General features: G+C 33.1%; 1 protein-coding gene and 1 non-coding gene across 4 annotated transcripts in view; one reads left to right on the plus strand and one right to left on the minus strand.

The window, feature by feature from the left end:
• The window catches only part of LOC118187997 (uncharacterized), a 192,460-nt gene that overhangs the window by 121,881 nt on the left and 52,452 nt on the right, over nt 1-18,127 (plus strand). For all 3 annotated transcript variants that reach the window (XM_035358318.2, XM_035358322.2, XM_085809039.1), the window contains exons 4-5: nt 11,649-11,746; nt 16,114-16,206. In XM_035358318.2, coding sequence (XP_035214209.1) covers nt 11,649-11,746; nt 16,114-16,206 — 191 coding nt within the window. The remainder of the gene's footprint in view (nt 1-11,648; nt 11,747-16,113; nt 16,207-18,127) is intronic.
• Nucleotides 10,236-10,309, minus strand: TRNAI-UAU (transfer RNA isoleucine (anticodon UAU)). The gene has a single exon. It is a non-coding gene; the product is annotated as a tRNA-Ile (tRNA).

The following is an 18,127-nucleotide window of genomic DNA, read 5'->3' on the forward strand; positions in this document are numbered from 1 at the left end:
CATGCGATAATTGTTTCGTAAAAATAACATTGTTTGCTTAGTTCGTTATACTGAAGCATAAAAGTGCTATCCGTCTAAAGTAAGTGTGCGTTCATGGAAGACTTTCTGAGAAAAACGAGTTTGTATTAGAGTAGCTCATGGACGAATCCATATAACCGCGTTCACTGGAATTTGAACTCTTCAAAATGTCAGCAATCAGTGGTCCTATCCATACAATTTTTTAAAGTTAAGACCAATAATCACACCCCTTTCCCCAGATCTTGCAGTTTCTTTTAGTTTACATATTTAATGCAGTACAAGATCTGGCATTTTACAGAAGGAATATAAAAATGTAACCCATATTTTTTTTCTAAATTGCAAGCAGGGTGCTTATCCATAACTATTCTGACTATCGCCATACAAAACGATTTACCTGGGTTAACTATACCTGTGGCGAAAGAAACGTGAATCACAGCATTTAAGTCTCGCATTTGCGTGGTCTATAACTGAAAAGCAAGGATCTCTAACTCGGTATAAATTTTTGTTTCTTTTTTCTGTAGCCGGAGATATGAATTTGACTCAAAGTCAGAATCAGACGGTGCAAGTGTATGGTAGTGATTTCTTGGACCGCAAGGACATTTACGTATAATCCATTTTTCGGTTCGCCAGAAGAAATCTAATCTAACACACGCCAGATGGCTATAGTATATATTGAAAAGAGATGCTTATGAATAAGGTATGCTGAAACTGCTGCTACAAGGGAATAAATGGATCGACAGTTTCTGTTCATTGTAAAAATATGCGAGAGAAATACAGCTTTGCTTTCTTTTTTCAATCTATAAAGCTTTGGAAAAAATTAGTGTACGTTATATTTTGATACTTTTCGCGTTTGTTCTTATTTGCTGCAGTTTGTTTAGACATCTCAGTGCCACAAATAAACTAATAAACTAATTCTTAGAATTTCTTTTGCATTGTAATGCATTATTATTTGTTGAAAGATGCTTCATGATATATGGAAGAGAAGCATACTTGTTTAAAATTATAATTCATTCTGCGGTAAGGAAAATTTATTGTGAGATTTTACGTATGCTTTATTAAAAAACTTTATTATAATTTTATGTTATCAGGTTCAGTGTTTCTCCTTATCCTTGCCTTTTGAGCATTAAATGACCTGACTCGGAACAGGGAGCTTACTAAAGCTATGTTCAATAAATGTGGGAAGTAGACAAGATACACAGGAAGGGTATACGAAACCCTTTATTTTTCTCTCTTTACAATGATTTCCGGACTTCGGAATACAGAGACCAACCACTTGTGGTCTGAACGTAAGAATATAAAAATATTAACTAAATTCTAACTAAACTAACTTTGGATTAATAAACAAGTGTCTACTTGAAGATTGGCCGTATATTAACAGAAAGGCCGTATGTAGTACAGAGAACTGTTAACACTACGATACGTTTAAAATTATCAAGAGGATTAAACCTCTGGCCTTGAAGGCAACCAGCAACCGAGTAAAACTGCTATGGCAAGCGGCCTGCTCCTAATCACTCCTTCCTCTCTCTTGTTTCGCAAAAAGCCACAACTTAAGTACTTGGCGTTCGCAAGACAAATTTGCATAAATAAGTTAAAACTTTTAATTCTGGCCGGAAGTAGAAAATAAGAAGTGATAGTAAAGATTTAAAATAAAATAAACGTTAGTAAAACTTAAGATCCTTACAATGTAAGATGTTATTTATGTGAGGATTGAGTGCAGGAGGTTCCGTTTCTTCAAGACACAAAAATAATTGCTATATGACAGAATATTTTTGCGGTTTTAAGAGTCACTAATCCAGCCTTCCTCAGACTGCAAGAGTTTTATTAAGGCAGAATTTTGCTTAATTTTAAATAAAGATGAATCTACATAGCTCCATTAACATCACAATAAAGATGATTTCTACGTAAGCCTAGAATGGATATCACTATAGGGACATACCATATTTTTAGAATAAGACATTTATTTGGCAAAAAAGAAAATTTTCTGATTGCGAATAATTTTACTACTTTTTAAATATTTTTTAAATTTTTGTAATTTTTAAATGTAATTGTAAAACTAATGAGAAGATCACTTTTTGTTACAAAAAATTATTTTTTAAAACGTGTTTTGGAAATTTCATAATCGGCTTAATTTAGTCGCAGACGAAAATAAAAAACCGTACCCAATTTATTTACAACAAAAATTTCGGGTAGAAAAGAAGAAGAAAAAAAACTTGGGGATGGGTGAGAACTGCACGGAATTAGGAAGCATCAACAGTAGGCTCATTAATAAGATTTAACTTCAATGTTTGAAGTCGTCATTCGTTAAATGAAGGCATTCCATTTTATCGATTTTAAGTAACTATCGTCGCTTTTTTCTTGTAAGCCCTCGTGTCATGTATTTCACATCTCAAATTCTCTTTCGATCTGTTTTCTTTAGCATACAGGTATTTTGCTCTGGAACCAGCCACTTTTATAACACTCTATACCATACGATTTTCAAATAAGATTTACGCGCAAATTCCGCATTCTGCATTCAAGATTCATGTTTTCTGCTCCGCATAGGTTAGTGAGATTTTCGATATTAAATTGTGAAAGAAAGAAGTGTGTCAGAATATTGATTCTTCCATTTTAGCATTTTTGTGTGTGAGTGCGATAGGAAGAGCAAAACCAAGAAATTTATAAAAGCGCGTTTATAAATTTATTTTAAATTGTAATTTTTTCATGCTGTTGAATATATATTATTACTAGTCTTTATCTGTTTCACACCTTATGAATAATCTTACATGGATTAGTGGGATTTGTCGTTGGTGAAAAGCCTCAGACACTTGTGATAACAACGAATTTTCTCAGTTGCATTCCGGTTTTATCAAGGACATTCGTGGGGATATATTCCTAGGGTCTGGTATCGCTGTTTTTCTACAAGGAACGTATCAAGCAGACTTTCAGATCGGCATATTTTACGTTTCTCTATTCTGTAAAGAATTTCTTACTTTCACTTCTGGATTGGCAATCAGAACATATATGCCTTTTTCCAGGTTTCGAATACGCGCCCAACAGCGTGGTAACTGGCCTTCGCTACAGAAGGAACTGGTCCGTAACTTAAAATCTCTTAATAGTATTTTGCGTTAAGTGAACATACTCTTTATTATGCATCATCTATCAGCAGGTGTTAGATGGAGAGATACACAATGATCTACTGACAAATCGATAAATCTTTCTTGTGCTCTCAACACAATCTTAAATAGTTACTTGTAAAAAATATAATTGCTGATAAAAGATTTACTAGCGTGAAAGAGGAGTTTTGAAAAAAAAAAGAGTTAATTAAGCTTCCGCTTTCATAGGATCATAAGTTTGATTGAGAAAAACTATTGCATATACACTGATGAAACGAAAAATTATGACCATCCTCACATTTTTCAGTGAACACGTCTGGAGGACGTGGTGGGCACGTGATTTAGTGGGAATGGTATTTAGTTGTTGCTGGAGAAGGTAAGGAATCATTCTTGCACTTCCTTTTGTGAGTGATGGGAAAGGCTGCTGATCAAAACGAATTTGGTAAAGCGCAGATTGTAATGGTGAGAAGACTTGGAATGATTATCTCCGAAACTGCGCGACTGGTAGGTTGTTAACGATCTGCCATTGTTATTACTTATGCAAAGTGAATAAATGACGAGGAAACCAGCAGTCCACGCGTGATCAAAGAAAACGGATGTCGTAGAATGTTTCGCTTGGTACAGAAAAATCAGCCCCAAGCAATGGCTCAGCTGACAACCCAATACAACCCAGGACCAAATGCAAGTGTTCCGAATATACACGTTTAAGCGGACACTATTGGGTATGGGAATGCCCTGCAGATGTCCCACTTGTGTGTGTCTGTTAAACAAACGTCATTGCGAACTATGCCTAATTTGGACCCGGTAACATTGAAACTGGACCATGGATAAGTGGAAAACAATTGCCTCATCAAATGAATCACGATTTCGGATTCATCACGTTGACGTCCGCGTTAGCAGACGCCGTCTTCCAAGCGAATAGTTTCTCCCCTGTACAACAGGTCATACACAGGCTGGTGGTGGCGGTATTATGCTTTGGGGAACGTTCTCATGGGCGGCTCTGGCATCCTTAGTTGTGATAGAAGATTCTAAGATCATGAAAGCTGCGGACTATCTGAACATAACTGCGGATCAGTTGCGCCCTTACATTGGGTCTGTCTTCCCAACTGGAAATGGGATCTTTTAGCATCACAACGCCCCGTGTCACAGGGCTCGAACTGTGTTGGAGTGGTTTGAGGAGCATAATCATGAATTCCAGTTAATGTCCTGGCAACTTAACTCTCCGGATTGTAAACCCATAGTGCACATATGGGATGTCATGGAGCGACAGCTCAGAGCTCATACACCACCATTTCGGAGTATCTGGACCTTGCGTAACCGCTCCTTAGACATTTAGTAAAAGCTGTCGCCAGTCAACTACAAAGAAATTGTGGTGTCCATTCCAAGGCGAGTTTCAGCTGTTTTGCAAGCCAAAGGTCGCGCAAAGCGTTGCTGAGTAGTAATAACGTTTTGGTTCTTCAGTGTATATGATAATGCTATACAAGCTGTCATTATCGATTGGAAATCTCCGCCTTTTTCTTATTTTAATTCAAGTTTTAATGCATCTGCTAATAATCAACCAGTTATTATGATTTTGAACTTTACCGTAACTTCTCTTTTCCTTATTCCTCACCAGAGTGCAAATTATCAAAATAAAATACTTTGGGCCAGCTCATTTATTATTCTGTTGAATATGTAGTCTTAGAATACGTTATCAATGTTTGAATTAAATTGTCTGTTATTGCGTAATTCGCTACAAGTCTGTTTTCTCTGTAGCACAAATCGTGCTTTCATATATTTATGTTCAATTCAGACGAAAATAAAAAAAAGGTTATTTCAAGCCTTCTTCGGTGCTTTGTGAGTGTTTGAGACGTAGCGATATTTCGCTTCTTGTCTAGAAGTATCTGCAAGCTTTTAGTCTCTTTTTGCAATAATAAGCCTAGAAAGTGAAGGAGGTCTCCTTCTAAAAACCTCATAAGACATATTTCGACTATGCAACTTCGACTAGTGGACAAACGTACGCAATTCCAGAGGATTTAGTTAATTAGTGGCTATCTAAAATCACTTCGTCAAGCCAAAATTAAACTAGATTTATATCCCTTGTTGCTTGGTTAAGATTTTTTACTTGTCTTCTACATTATATACGATAGATGAGTACGAACTTGTGAAATATTAAAAGGGACTTTCTGACCCTATTAGATTCTCAAGCGAGTTATAGCACCACCTTAAAATGTACGAAAGACTTATGAAAGTTTTAAATAAACCCTTAGCTTAAAAAACTTAGATTTAGCAGAAGCCACAGTTTGTGTGTACAATCAAAACTGCGGTATCTGTGCGTATTAAAATAACATAAAGTTGAATTTACAATTTAAAAAGAGATCATAGCCAGAGACTGCACAAATCTGGCCTAACTAAGTTGGCTGAAACTTTAATGAAGCGTCTTAAATTCGGCTAGAAAATGGCTAATGCCAGAAGAACTGTGCGACAGAAAGTAAAGCTGCAAGCGTCTGTAGATAAGAGTTTCCAAATAAGTGGCTCAAATTCGCATACTGTAAGAAAATACCACAAAAAAATCCATTTATTTATCCAATTTCAACGTGAATCGAATCTCAGACGGAAGTGACTTTATGAACACTGCTGATAGTGTGTAAGAAGCCTTCAGCTAGATGACTCCTCTGCTAATGGAGTTAAAGAAGCCTTACTCTTTTTGTCACGATCTTCTCATCCATGGTGAATCAGTTACCTTTATAAAACACCTAATGCTTATCGCTTATCACAACGCTATTGACACAATTGTTGGTAACTGTAATTTATCAACATATGTAGTAATTTTTCAATCTACTGGATACGTTTTTGCGGATCGGATACAAATTTGAGCTCTGGTGAAATAAATCATATCTGAATTAAAAAAATGGAAATATCAATATCCTGTCTAGTATGCTTTGCTTAGATAGCTTATGCTTAGATAGTCGCATCAGATCACATTTTTAATATTCACTGTGTTAATTTAATTATTTCTATTCTCAGCTTCTCAGGTTCTGATGCAATTTACTATTTATAACTACTGAATATCTTAAGTTAATGCGTTCTGTAATAAAACAAAGACAAAATATTTCATAATAACTTGTGTTGAGTATTTACCAAAGCATACCTAAGAATGACTTTACTTCCCTATTAAAAAATATCACTTCTCTACATATTTGAAATAAGCTTTCTTATCAGTACATTAAAAGACATCATACTGAACTCATCTAAAAGAAAAGTAATTCCAGTGGGAGAAGAATCTGTTTACGTCTTATCTTTTCTTTCGCTGAAAAGCTTTTTAGGATGTCTTTCATTGTATCACTTAGCTTTTCTCTTATTTTTAGACGGAAACTCACGGTGAGTGGATCACTTATTTTCGATCATGGTTGTAAAAGAAAAAGGCGAACACTTTCACTTCAGCTTTCAGAGAAGTAATCATTTTCCTAACCATTATTCTTACTCCAGAGGAATTTTCGGCTGTGCAGTAGGTTGTAATTGTGTTTTATTGGAGTCTTTTATTGCAGTCTTACTAGTCTAAGCAGAAAATAATGAAATATTGTCGGCTGGAATGCAGTGCTTGCTGGCATCCCCAACTTATTGCGGGATTGTGATCTTAATTGATAAATATGACCTTGACTTGACAACAGTGATGCGAGAAATGAAATTTCTTATAGTAACATTATTCTGCAGTTTGGTTTATGTAAAGATAAATTTACACGGAATGTTTGCTTTTACTTTAGCTGATATTTTTTAAATTCATATACGGGAGAAACCAGTGTTTGCTGAAAATATTTTACATATTCTTCTGTACAATGTTTTCATTATCTCTAGCACAAAGCATACAGGAAAAGTATTATACTTTCGTAGATTGTGAAAATATCCAGTAAGAACATTTTATTCATGAGAGGGATGGATTTTCTAGGAAAGGGAAGAGTATCTTTTGCAATTCCTTTTACATACGTACTTTCCGCGTTGTCAATATGTGATTAAGGTTTTTTTCCCACGTGAATCCTCTATTTCTACCTTCAGCTTTTCCGTAAAATTTGAAATCTACAGAGAGATGGAAGTTTTCTGTTCTTCATATCTCAGATACCCATGTAAATATGTTTCTGCATAAGCAAAAGGGTGTGCCTAAGTGGAAAGCTTTGGAAGTCGCAGTTTTTCCTTCATTTCCGTCAAGAAAAGGGAAAATATAAAATATTTTATACATGCACACGTATGTGTATTCACATAAATGCATTGTGACTTAGAATTTACTTTACCAGTTCCAAGAAGTTGACAGGAAAGCCTTATGAAAACATGTCTGTAAAGATTTATTTCTCCAAAACATTCGTTGGAATGAAAGTGTGCATTCACTAAGAAATTCTAGAAATAGAAGTTGTTTTATTTTTTTCTACTGCTTAAAAAGTCTTATTCTGAAATGCGTATGCTGTTCATTTATTTATATAAAGTACAATGACAAGTTTCTTTTTAGATACATAAAATTCAAATTCTAATATTACAATTCTCAAGTTTCATTGACGTTTACGTTGTATTCATTTAACGAGTCTATATCTTCATCATTATTAAAAGACACATGCAGGGAAAAGCTCGAATTAAAAAGCAGAACAAAAGCATTAAACTGAATGATTATATATTAACATTAATAGAAATGATGTAAAGCAAGGCCAGTGAGCTTTAAATCCAGTGATTTCAAATATTCATAATTTGAGATTTAATCTTAAAAAATCAATTTTATTAAAGTTCAGAAATCTAACTTTTTGTACTCCCTGTACTTACATTTAGAAAAATTTTATTTCCATTATTAAAAAATACAAAACAAAACTTTTGACCGGAAAAAATGACCGAAATGTTTAATTTCAAAATTTGAGACATTTGGCATAATTTACTGTGCTTTATTATTAAATAATATACGCGCTTTATTATTAAATATTAAAATAATTGGAGGCTAATTTTCCCCCTTAAATGCTATTTAATGATATTCTTTTATGATTTCCTAGTGTGCAGAAATCTTTAGTTTATAATTTTGTTGGAAATGGTATATCGAATGAATTTTCACAAAAGTGATTGATAAGTTTTCAAAAGTTATAAATGCATTACTAGTAATATTCCCATAAGTTCTATTATTTTAGAAACGGAATCTAAGAATCATACAAAAAAATTCACGAAACTAGAAAAGTTTTTATTTATGCATACGATTTTACGAGTTGGTTAATGCGACACTCAAAATTGCCAGTACTTTTTAGAACATGAGTTCTATAAGGTTCTGTGAATAAGATGTTCCTTTAAAAACCTTCATGTTGATCACTACGTTTTATGACAATCTGCACAGGAATTTTCTTCATATAATCAATTAAAATCAGAAGCATTTTCTCTCGATAGATATTTAAATTTGAGTTCTGGCTCTTAAATTTGTGTACATTTTCTGAATATGATCTCCAACTTTAAAATAAAATATCTTGGTCAGTTTTTAGAGACATTAGGTATTTTTGGAAGCAGGAGAGATTGAAAAATTAGCAATGCCTTCGCCGAGAATCGAACCGCGGACCACTGGAATACAGGCCCAGCGTGCAGACCACCACACCACGAAAGCACGCTAAGAAGGCGGCAGAAGTAATACCTTATATACTCCCCCCTTTTAAAGGGCGAGTGGGGTTTTTAGCGGACCCAGTCACCAAATCCTGGGTGAGGAGAGTCCTCATCCAACACCCTTTTAGTTCGGGCGCCAATGTAGAGCCATTAAGTATTTTTTGGAAGCAAGAGAGATTGAAAAATTAGCAACGCCTTCACCGGGAATCGAACCGCGGACTTCTAGAATACCGGTCTAGCGTGCAGACCACTCCACCACGAAGGCACGCTAAGAAGACGGGAGAAATACTTTGCGACAAAGCAAGTTTTGTCGCCCGTGAGTCACACTTTTTATATTTTATTTTTTTATAATGAGGGAAAAACATTTCTAAATGTGGAACCGGAGGAACAAATACAAGTAATTTTTACAAAACTAATAATTTTAAATCTTGAGATGTCAAAATAGAAATACTTGCATCATTTAAAACATCCTTATAATTGGATGTATATATAGCTGAGATCAAAGGCTGGGAAAATAAAAGCATTTGCAAATTGAAATCTTTTATTTTCTTTTGTTAACTGAAAGCTGTTAAAATGGAATATTATTTTCGTGTAAAATTAATTAAAAGTATATATAACATTATATAGTATTAACAATTTAACTTTATATATACCTTAGCTTAAGTAATTACAAATATAGGACCACGATCTAAAAATAGGAGGGAATGCAATTTAATATTATAAGAGAGAACTGAATTCTTTTTTTTTTTTTTTTTTTTTTTTTTTTTTAAGAGTTTGTCTACTGACGCTTTCGTTCCATACCATGCTTTTGTCATTTATACAGTAGGGTAAATTTGCGGCAATTAGAGGAAGAATGATGAGAAAAGACAACAAATGTAATAGAAATTATAATAAATTTTGAATACTTAAAAAATCAGGTGTTATTGCTTTAGTAAGCCTACATCGCATCTGAAAGAATTTACACTTCATTTGCGAGAAATATTTTTAAAAGTCTCTCACGCAAGCTACCTAGAGAAAAACATGCACAGTTAGGTTTTGAATATTTTTATTTATTAAGCAAGTTAAAAAAAATCATACGGCGTTAACAGATATTAAAATAACATTGCAAGATGTATTTTTCCGTACCATTTGGCATTACTATTGAAAACAGTACTTTAAAATATTCTTTTTTTATGTTTTGTATGATCAATTTCTAGGAATTAATTTTCAGATTATTAGGCCTATCACTAATTTTTAACGCTTAAAACATAATAAAGGTAAACAGAACTGTGAATATGAAGATCATATTACAGTTTTGAAGATGCTTTAACACGTAATTTTTCATGATTGCCTCAAATGACAGGCTTTCTTTAGAAATTAAGTTCTAGTTCTTAGTTATTGATAAGATACATGGCTCTAAGTATAAAATTTTATTTATAAATGGATGAAACTTAATTTAAAAAGAAAGCGATTTTTTTATATAAGAAGCACTTTTTATGACGTTGTAGGGACATTAGGTTAATTGCAAAAGCCGGAGAGGTGAAAAATAGCAGCCGCCTTCGCCGGGAATCGAACCACGGACCTCTAAAATATAGGTCCAGCGTGCAGAACCACTACACCACGAAGGCACGCTAGGAAAGTGGGAGACATACCTTATATACTCCCTTTTTAAAGGGGGGATTTAGGGGACACAATCGCCAAATCCTGGGTGCGGAGAATCCTCATCCAACACCCTTTTAGTTCGGGCGCCACTGTAAAGACATTAGGAATTCTTTTTTGAAGCAGGAAAGATGAAAAATTATCAATCGCCTTCTCCGGGAATCGAACCATGGACCTCTGAAATACCGGCTCAGTGTGCTGACCACTACACCACGAAGGCACCCTAGGAAAGTGGGAGACATACCTTATAACGTTTTAATATGTTTAAGATGTTCAGATGCAACAAATTCAGTATTATTTCAAATAACAAAAATAAAATTCAAAGCAATTTTCACAAAAAGGAAAGTTTTCATTTTATTTAAGAGTATCACGGAATATATGCCCTCTTGATCGCTGTGATGCGTAATGTCTTTTCACTGACACTGCTGCACATATATTTTTTTCGCTTCTAAATCCTTAATGTACACTCAGACATGTTCAGTTTTGAATGTGACTGGAGGTTAAAGTAGGCTTTTATGATGTTTGTTGCATTAAGAGAGCGACATCATTGAATTTCCATGCATTTGTTGGTTATGTATATATGCGTTTTTATACTAACGTTTTAGAGAATAGCTTCCTCCAATGTAATATAAAATTGTTTTGAAATGTATGCATAAGTTACTAGTAACGAAGTATCAAGAAATTTTGGAAAATTCTTATACATATCGCTAAGTTTTAAATGAATTATACAAGGGGAACTATAGAACCCGCGTTTACACTTTGACAAGGAAAATGTTGAAGAAAGTCATTAAAATCTGCTAAAACACCTTGCAATCATGTGCAGTTTATTCATGCCTGAACTCTTGTTCTGACTTATTGAACGAAACTTTAATTTTCCATTTTAATCATCTTTAAGCTATTTAACGGCTAACCGTAATTATTTCTAATTCAAAAGTGCCATGAAGGCAACGAAACACAGAGAGATTATCAAAATATGAGGAAGCTAAAAAACAAAAATGCATAATTTCTCCACGACGTTTTGAACAAACGTGAACGTGTTTTAAACAAACAATATATGAGATTTAAGCATCATGTAGCGGGTAAAAAATGTTTTGAAAATTAAATTATCAAATACTTAAGAGTAAGTAAACACGGCAGACGTCGAATAAAATATTCGTGCTAAGAAAATAGAAATCATTCAGTATCAGTTCTAGATAATTGAATATTTCCTGAACAAATATTTATCTATCATTACATTAACCAATGCTTTTCCACTCATGATTTAAGCTATAGTTTCTTGAATATTTCTTTCATTGTATTTCTTTCCAGTACCGCTGCCAGTTCTAATAACCTTCAGTATTTTAATGGTGGCTTTCGCAGCATTGTCTGTGTTATCTTCGATACTGCTTATTATTGGACTCTGCACGGTGAGTACAGAAATGCTTCATAATCTTATACTGCTATGCTTTATAATATAGAAATAATTAATGCATTTTAATATGAGACACTAGCCATTTATTTCCTAAATCATCATTTATGCTATGCATTATAGAGGCGAGACCTGCTTAATGGTATATTTTCGTCTTCCATTAAGCTGATGTCATAAAAGCTCCTGATCACAATTCAGCCATATTTTATTTTATATCATTATTTTGCATTATTACTGTATTAATTACTATTGTTGGAAAAATGCTTCACATTATTTTCTTGTATTTAATGCAAATGCCATGGGACAGTAATGTAATTAAACATAAAGAAGGGAGAATCTTTAAGAAAGGGGAAAAATAAATTGCTAAAATAATGCTTAAAGAAATAAACTGCTTTCGACTACAAAATTAAATTCTTTTCTTGTTTTAACACTTTTTTAAAAACTTTAGTAATTTCTTTTACAAACTGCATTAATCTTTCTCCATAAGAAAATCTGAATTTTTTATTACCACAGTATTTTAAAGTTGAGTATTTATCTGGATTTTGAATATTTTAAGTCTTTTTATCTTCTTCAAATAAAAAAAAAGAGATAAAATATCTCAAGTCTTATAATCAACTAATAAGGTCATAATATAAAATATAAATTGGATGCTAGATAAAATAAATTTGTAATTACGCAAAATACATTTTTTTATAAAATGAAACCATGCAAAGTGTAAACCGATTTCATTTGATGAAAACGCTTTCTTCGTTCAGCAAGTAAATTAATTTAAAAAGAAAGGTTAAGAATCTTCCTTCTAGCAAAAAATTGTGTTTATGGCTGACGAAAACACTCATAGGTAGACCTAAACAATCAATTTCATTAACTGAGCCATGAAATAAATTTAGTACAGTATAAGGGTCTTATTTTAAAATAACCAGTTATTATGATTTGGATCCGTACTTTAAATTCTTTCCGTTTTCCTCACCAGAATACAAATTAGTTGCTTGGGTATTTAAGCTGAAGGTTTTGGATCATGAGAGTGGTAGTAGCGGATTTCCTGGCACAAACCCTTTATGATTATATACGCATTCAAAAACATTCAAAACATTCAAAAACATACCAAATTAAATAGGCCACAAGTACAAGATACAAACAAGCACAAATTTAAAACCAAAGCACACTTATAAAATCGAAATGTTGTGAAAAAATAATGCATCCTGAAATAAACTAATATATAAACCTCGCATGGTTTTAAATACGAAACATAACTAAACATTTAAAAACATGAGATGCATTAAAATGTATAGTATTAAAATATCAAAAAACAACATTTAAAAATCAAATTAAATAATAAAAAAACTGTCTCTTCCAGGTAATGAAACAAATTGTCATTTATATCTTTCCCGGTAATACGGTCAAGAGGCAAGTCATAGTCGCTGAAATACTTTAATCGAAATCGGTTAAAATGAGGACATTGAATAAAAAAGTGACGCACGGACAGAACACTATTACAATTTGAACAAACATGTTCAATCTGTGTGTTTTTGGCATTGAGCGTTACGTCGTTAGATACCTTAGATACCTCAGTTTAATTATTTCGGTTTTGCGCTCTCTCGCCGCCAATATTTTAAATCTGACTTGCTAGTAAATTATTGAACCAGCTTAAGTTGGTTATTTAACTGTGTGGTCTTAGACTATTGATCAAAGTTTAATTTGAATTGACCGCTCTTATTTCAGTTCCGTTGCCACGAGCTTGGTTACTAGTAGCTCAAAGCCGTGCCTTTATATTCAAAGTTCTGTCTAAATCAAAAGGTAGTTTTCTTGTCTTATCTTAGACATAGCGACAACTTGCTACACGTCTGTTAGGGTTACTGGATTGAAGTAGCAGACTAGACTAAGTATAACCTTATAACAGCTTGTTTCTTGAGAATTTCAATTCTAAAAATAATGGACATCTTAATTATCTTTTTATAATATAATTATGTCTCACCTTTTTTATAATAGATGATATAGTTACCATTTTGCTTTTCATATTATGAATATTAAATTGATTTTAATACTTTTAATTTCAAAATGTTCGTTTTTGACTAATGTTTAAAAATAATTTCCGAAGTCTTTACTATATTTTATTTCATTACATAGTACACACTTTGATTTTATAGCTATAAAACATTCTGCATGCATTCTATTAGCTGAAGAAATATACATTTTTGTTGCTAGTAATATTATTGTAATTATTATTAGCTAAAATATACTTGCTACTACAAGATAGGTCACAAGAAGCCAAGATTATGAAACGTAATTCAAGAAGTTATTGATTTTACCATATAATAAGGTTTACAATATTTTTAATATAACAATGTCATTCCTTTCTTAATGTTTACGCAAAATATTTTTCAAATGTTCTTTCCACAATCTGGTGATTTTTCAAGGTGAGTAATACCACAGATCTCAGGAGGCAGTACTGCTGATCCATAAATAAGGGAAACCACGCATTCCGTTATAGAAGTAATATCTGTGCTTTACCAACTACTTCCTTGTCGTCTGATTTATAAAGGAATAAAGGAGAACAGCTTCACTATTGGCCATATTGAACCGTTAAATGCTAGTAATTGAGCCCAGTTTCGATCCCAGGCAAACGGTTTAGTTGCATGGGAAGTTTTGTGGTTTTCGCCATGCGTAACGTGAATACAATTCTTTTCCCTTAGAAAACGATGATATCCATCCCTTTAAGCAGGTAGCCGTCCTGTGGTTTGCCACATTCAAGTAACCGGGAGCCGCCCAGACGGCACAGTGGTTAGTGGAGCCTGACTGCAATACCAAAGGGCACAGGTTCGAATACCGGAGAAAGTATGGATGTAAAATTGTCTGTCTCTTCATAGGAGGTGAAGGTGGCAGCCTATTAGGTGCCTCCACAATAAAATGGTCACCACTTCTGGCCTCGGCAGTGACGAGTGCCGTTATAGGCAGGTGCCCGCCATTGGGGAAAAAAGTAACCACAATGGAGTACATGTTTCTAGAGTTTCAGTAAACGAGCAATTTCTCTGGGCCTATCTAAAGGCTCAGTTATGAGCTAAAGAAATCTAGGAATACTAACGAACACAAAGTAACGGTGTATTAAACATTTATAGTTAAGCGAATAAACACAGTACAAGGATGTTACAAATAACGGAGAACATTTGAAAACTATGTCGATAAAATATGAGAGGCTGAAAATAAGAATGGCATTGTATATCGTGTTGTTTTGCAAAATAAGTAAATATTTGAGTTGCATTTTACCGTGTTGGTTTTAATTTCAAAATCTTCAGATCCTTGTAACGCATTATATACTCACCAAGTTTTTATGTTTTAACTAATTGTCATTAATATAACGGATTTTTCCTCACTCTTCATGTAAACGAACAGTATTGTGTAGTGTTAGTATACTTCTCACAAATTAATATTTGAAAAAAAAATAAGACAGACTTCATGCTTATATTATCACACAGTTCTACAAATAAATAATACTGTAAATTATTATTTGAAATAGTTCCTTCCTCTGAATTCTAAAATTAATCAATAAGTATTTGAGGAAGTAAAGGTTAATGCATTATTTTCAGTTATCTAGTATCAGAAATAAAATTTATTGTCATCTGGAGATTTAACTATTAATTTAAGAGCTAAGGTCTGATGTAGTATCTACCAATTTACTGATGACATTTTTTAAAAATGTGCACCAAAATGAAACTGGTATTATAAAAATATATCAATTGTTTGGAGAACAAATAAAGAATCGACTTCATCCATCTGTGTAAATTTTTAATAAAAGTAATCTAAATTGCTTTTAATACTTACATCAATGAGATAACTTTCCATCCAAGCTTTATTATTTCTCTCTATTAAACGTAAAATCCTTTTATGAATTATGGATAATTTATTCTATATCATACAATTGACATTTGTTATCAAAAATTGTCTTTGGTATATTAATGCTGCGCATTACTATTCGCAAATAATCCTAGTAGCTTGCCTTAAGCCAAAAATATTCGATGTTTTTTAAACTAGAGACCATTATTATTTTTGGTGTGAATGTGTGGAAAAAACATTTGCTGTAAAATTATCTTTAATACATTAATGCTGCGCATTGGCATTTGCAAATAATCCTAGTAGCTTGCCTCAAGCAAAAAATATTCGACGTTTTTTAAACTAAGCACAATTATTGTTTTTGGTGTGCATGTGTGGAAAAACAGTTTCTAATATAAAATAACATCAAGGATGCACCAAACTGAAAGAAAATTCTCCTTCAAAAGCTTTCTTTGACATAAAATGTTCATAAATATTTTACGGGGAGTTTTTAAAGTGTACGAGGTAAGTAAATTTCAAACCCTTTTTTTCTCTTTACAGAATAACAAGATACTTTTAATACCATGGATTCTCAGTATCCCCATGACAACAATTCTTGACATCATACTGTCGCTTTATCTTATCACTGATACGGTGAGTAACAAAAAGGTTTTAATCTTTTGTTCTTCATTTTAAACTGTCCTTAATTTATATAGAGATTTAAGTATATATTTAAAAAATTTTACAATGAAAACTGAAACTTCCAGGCTCTAGATGGTAATTAATTGTTAATTAAAATGCTAGCACCTTTCTGATGAAAAACTGTAGATTGCTGCGTAAAAATAAATACAAAAATTTAGTGTACTTCGTATTAACTATTTTTCCAGTGTAAGAATTTTGGAGTTAATGGATGAGTGCTAAAAATATAAGAAACAATTGTTAGTAAGAAAAATTCCTGACGGACTTAAAATGTTTTATGAGGAATTTATAGCTAAGTGCGTTTTTTTATAAATCAGTCTGAAAATCTACAACGTTTGTAAGTTCTTCAGTCTAATTTAAAATTCGATACCAGACAAAACTATGATTAGATTGCTTTCTCACTCTGAAGGATTATGTTTACAATATAATTAAAAATTAATTAATGCAATTATTTGGAACATAATATGTATTGCATGTGTTAAAAATCTGACAGATCACGTAAGAAGTCATTACATTGCAGAAAAAAGAATATAAGACACCTACTCACGTACAACATGATTGCGCTTTTAAAGGAATGTTACAAAAAAAAAAAATAAATTGGTGTTACAGATATAAAAACTTACATGTACTGTGCTAAAACAGTTAACAGATATTGGGAGTTCGGTATGAAATAGCTACATAATCGGCAAGAGATTTTGAGATAAGAAAAGGAAAGAGATTAAATAGAAAATGTATCGCTTTTGCCAGGTGAAAATTAAGCGTTTTTATTAAGCAGTAAACAGTACCTTGTAGAATTTATAATGTTAGAGGACATTAGAAACAATCGGCATGTCCTGAATGCTTCCTAGCCATAAATTGGATGCCAACAACAAGAGTTAACTGAATTGGTATTCTGGAGTGCCATTAGTCGTCCAGAAATGGATCGAACCCAACCCCGTGTTGCAGAAGCCCTTGAGTGTTCCAAAATGTTATTTACAGACTATGAAATTGGTTTTTGAAAACTGGAAATGTTAAGCAAAGACCAGGTAGAGATAGTCAGTTAGCAATAGCACAAAATGAAAGAGATTTTAACATTGACAGCCAAAAGAAACCGCATTATAAAAGCTGCTCTTTTGCAACAGCACTTGTTAGAAAATTTCGTGATGCCCATCAAAACATTGATGCCAGTTGCCCTCCAGGGCTACTGATATCAGTGTTCCAAATCAAATTGTTAGAAACCAACTTCATGGTGTTAGTCGGATAACTTACAGATACATTTTTTGGGTGGGTTTCTTTAATTGAGGTCCAGTGTGCCGTCCGCAGACCGTGGCTAAGGAGCATCTAACATCTCAGATAGAACAAAATGAATGGAGCATTGTTCTCTTATCATTAGTGTGCAACCCGTTAACAGGCATTCAATTATTTGGAGAGAATATAGCACTTACAATACGGTATTTATGAATGAATGTAGTCCGATTTGAAGGAAGCAGAGCGATATTTTAGAGCGGATTCTCTAATAATAGCAGTCCAGATTTCTACACCGTCAGAAATATAGCACTAAGAACTGCGCGGATATAAGGATGAGATCTTCTGAACCTTTGTGTCCTCTTACGCTGCAGTAGCAGAGGATACTTTTAATAGCTTTCTAATAACGATTACAAAAGATAATGATTGAATGATACATTAAGTTCCTGAGTCATGGGAGTACACCATTCTGAAAGGCTGAAAAAACATGTAAATTTAATAAGAAATTAATAAAATATTCATAGTTTTTCGCGCGTGCGTATTTTCAAAAATTACATAACAGCGGAAATTTGTATCTTTTTGTGTGTACTGATGATTGGAAGAATCTTGATGTCTGTCTTAGTGTCTAAAAAGGTGGTGCACAAAATAAAAC

The sequence above is a fragment of the Stegodyphus dumicola genome, chromosome X2, assembly GCF_044657685.1.
Source record: "Stegodyphus dumicola isolate Sdum_Otavi_A_Nest chromosome X2, ASM4465768v1".
Lineage (NCBI taxonomy): Eukaryota > Metazoa > Arthropoda > Arachnida > Araneae > Eresidae > Stegodyphus > Stegodyphus dumicola.